At 58.6% G+C, this 2686-nt stretch overlaps 2 protein-coding genes across 3 annotated transcripts in view; one reads left to right on the forward strand and one right to left on the reverse strand.

Moving 5' to 3' along the window:
• Nucleotides 1-1013, reverse strand: part of LOC104986992 (alpha-actinin-3-like) — a 4428-nt gene extending 3415 nt beyond the window's left edge. Inside the window, exon 1 of the mRNA XM_010837745.1 lies at nucleotides 794-1013. Coding sequence (XP_010836047.1) covers nucleotides 794-940 — 147 coding nt within the window. The 5' untranslated portion in view covers nucleotides 941-1013. The remainder of the gene's footprint in view (nucleotides 1-793) is intronic.
• Nucleotides 1014-1812: 799 nt separating this feature from the next.
• ZDHHC24 (zinc finger, DHHC-type containing 24) overlaps nucleotides 1813-2686 on the forward strand; it is an 8461-nt gene continuing 7587 nt past the window's right edge. The window contains exon 1 of one of the 2 annotated variants that reach the window (XM_010837748.1): nucleotides 1813-2158. In XM_010837748.1, coding sequence (XP_010836050.1) covers nucleotides 1878-2158 — 281 coding nt within the window. In that variant the 5' untranslated portion in view covers nucleotides 1813-1877. Of the gene's footprint in view, nucleotides 2361-2686 lie in introns of both variants that reach the window. The other variant, XM_010837749.1, reaches the window with a different exon arrangement.

A 2686-nucleotide genomic window follows, 5' to 3' on the forward strand; every position in this document is an offset into this window, starting at 1 on the left:
AGCAGCTGCCCTTTCAGCTCCTCCAAGGCGCTGCCTCAGCACAAAGTGTCCATCTGGCCTGAGAGTCAGGTTACCTACCGCGAAAGGGAACCCAGGGCTCCCCTCCTTCCCGACCTTGTGGCCTTTTCAGCAGATTCAGGGCCCCTGGGGTGGGGAGGGGTATCTTGGGAAAGAATGGGGGAGGGACAAGCAATGGGCAAAGACCCCCAGGTTGCCTAGGGAGGGGGACTGTTTTCTGACAGTATATGATGTGGGTCCTACCTCAGCCTCAGTTTCCTCACCTGACAATTGGGATAGAGTGGCCATGGACATCACGCTGGACAGAATATAGCGAGGGTGGGTAGGAAGTCTGGGATGGTTACCACCTCCCCCATACTCTTAAGTCCACTAGTTGCCTAGCTGCATGTCCTCAGGTGGGGTCTGGGAATATTTCAGAAAAGGGGGGCGGTGTGTGGAGAAGGGTTGATTTTTCCCGACCCCACCCCACCCAAACTTGGATCCCCAGGGCTTTACCCAAACCATATTCTTTAGCAAAAATGGGCCCAGGTGAATGAACCCTTGCGGGGGTGGGGATCCCAGAAATCTTTCTTGTCATCCTAAACCCCTCATGAGGGTCCCGAGCTCTCTCGTCGGGCTCTGGTGGACAGCAGAGGATTGATGGCCAGAGCCCGGGCTAGGAAGTGACACTGAGGGTAAGACAAGGCTTTTGCCCCTGACCTACTGAGATGCCAAGAACAAACCGCCTGGCTTCTCAGGCCTCAGTTTTGCCATCAGGAAATGGGCTAGCACTCACTTTCCGCTGCTGCTTCTCCCAGGCCGGGTCCAACAGCAGGTCGCGGTCCCAGTCCTCCTCCTGTTCCATGTATTCGCCGCCCCCACGGCCGCCCGCGAAGGGCCCCTCCCCGGTCCCCAGACCCTCGGGCTGCAGAACCATCATCATCTTGTTCGGGCTCCTGGCTCCGCTCTGCTCGGCGCGCTCCAGAACACGGGGGCCGCGTTAAGTATCGCCCGGCCCAGCCCCGGATCGGATTCGCGCTAAATATGGGGGAGGAGGGTGGGGCCGGATCGGGGCGAGGGCGCTCGGGTCGGGACCAGGCAGAAGTTTGGCCTGGGGCTAAGAGACTGCCGAATTTTGAGGCTCTGGGATGGATCCCGTGGCGGAGATCCGGGATTCGCGTTCTGGCTCCGCCGCTTGGGCGCTGTGTTGACTTTGAGAAAGCCACGGGCCCTTTCTGAGTCTCTTTCCCTATGTGTACAATGAAGATGACGAGAATAATCGTGGTTGCAGATCGCTCTAGAAGCTGCCTTTTGGACCTCCTCCTGACCCTTTTCCTGAGCCGCGCTGGTGGGAAACAGGGACCACTATTCCCATTTCACAGTCAGAAACACCGAAGCGCCGAGCTGTTTTGAATGTTTTCTGGGGTGATGAAGGGAGACAACTCGAGCATGAAGAGGGATTCCAAGCCAGCTGGATGGGCCGAGGCAGGGCTATTAATATCGGGGCTACTGGGGGAAGAGGGGGAATGTGCTGAGCCGGGAATCCCCGACGCCACCAAGGCTGCAACTCAATCCTGGCTTGCTGGCCACCTCTGCCAGCTTGCCCGGTGGCCGCGGGCGGGCTGGACGTCCGCGGGAGGGGCGGGGCTATACCAGCGCTCTACCCGGCTCCAGCGCCAATGAGATTCCAAGCATCTCTTTGGGTCGTTCGGCCGTCCAATCACATCTCCGTACCTGTGGGCCCGCCCAGTAAACCGGAACGCTCAAGAGCCCCTTCCGAGCTTCTATTGGTTGTAGCAGACGTCCGTTTGCCACTATCCCTGCCTCAATACGGAAGCGGCGGGGTACTAGGGGGCTCCTACCGCTAGTGGGTGCAGGCCATGGGGCAGCCCTGGGCGGTGGGGACCGCGGAGGCGAGTCCCGCGCGGCTGCCCCTCGTGCTCACCGCGCTTTGGGCCGCGGCGGTGGGCCTGGAGCTGGCTTACGTGTTAGTGCTAGGCCCCGGGCCACCTCCGCTGGGACCCTTGGCCCGGACCCTGCAGGTTGCGCTGGCAGCCTTCCAGCTGCTCAACCTACTGGGCAACGTGGGGCTGTTCCTGCGCTCGGACCCCAGCATTCGGGGTGTGATGCTGGCCGGCCGTGGTCTGGGCCAGGGCTGGGCGTGAGTGGGGCTCGGGATCTGGCGCGGGGGAGAAGCGGGAGCTTGGCGCAGGGGGAGGGCCCTAGGACCTGAAGATGTTTGAGCCGCTTGTTAGAACCAGAGAACTCTTTTACAACCAGAAGGCAGAACGAGTTTCATTCATTCACTTACGAATATTGTTGAGTACATTATTATGTGCAGGGTACTATTCCAGGCACTGGAGGTACAATAAAACGTATTCCTGATTTCAGTGGGGGAGGGGACAGATGATAAACTTCAGGCTCGTAAATAAATAATGTAGAATGTTAGAAGGTGTTGGTGGTCAGGAAACAGAAAGAGTGCAGTCTCAAATAGGGTGGTCAAGGTAGGCTTCATAGAGAAGGTGGCGTTTGAGCAAAGACTTGAAGGACAGGGGAAAGTTAGCCTTATTCATCTGGGGTAAGAATGTGCCAGGCAGCAGGGACAGGCAATGCAAAGGCTCTGAGGCAGTTGTATACCCAGCATGTTCAGGGAACAGTAAGACAGCCAGTGTGGCTGAGGTGGTGTGTG

This window comes from Bison bison, unplaced genomic scaffold (assembly GCF_000754665.1).
Source record: "Bison bison bison isolate TAMUID 2011002044 unplaced genomic scaffold, Bison_UMD1.0 scf7180017864080, whole genome shotgun sequence".
NCBI classification, from domain to species: Eukaryota; Metazoa; Chordata; class Mammalia; order Artiodactyla; family Bovidae; genus Bison; species Bison bison.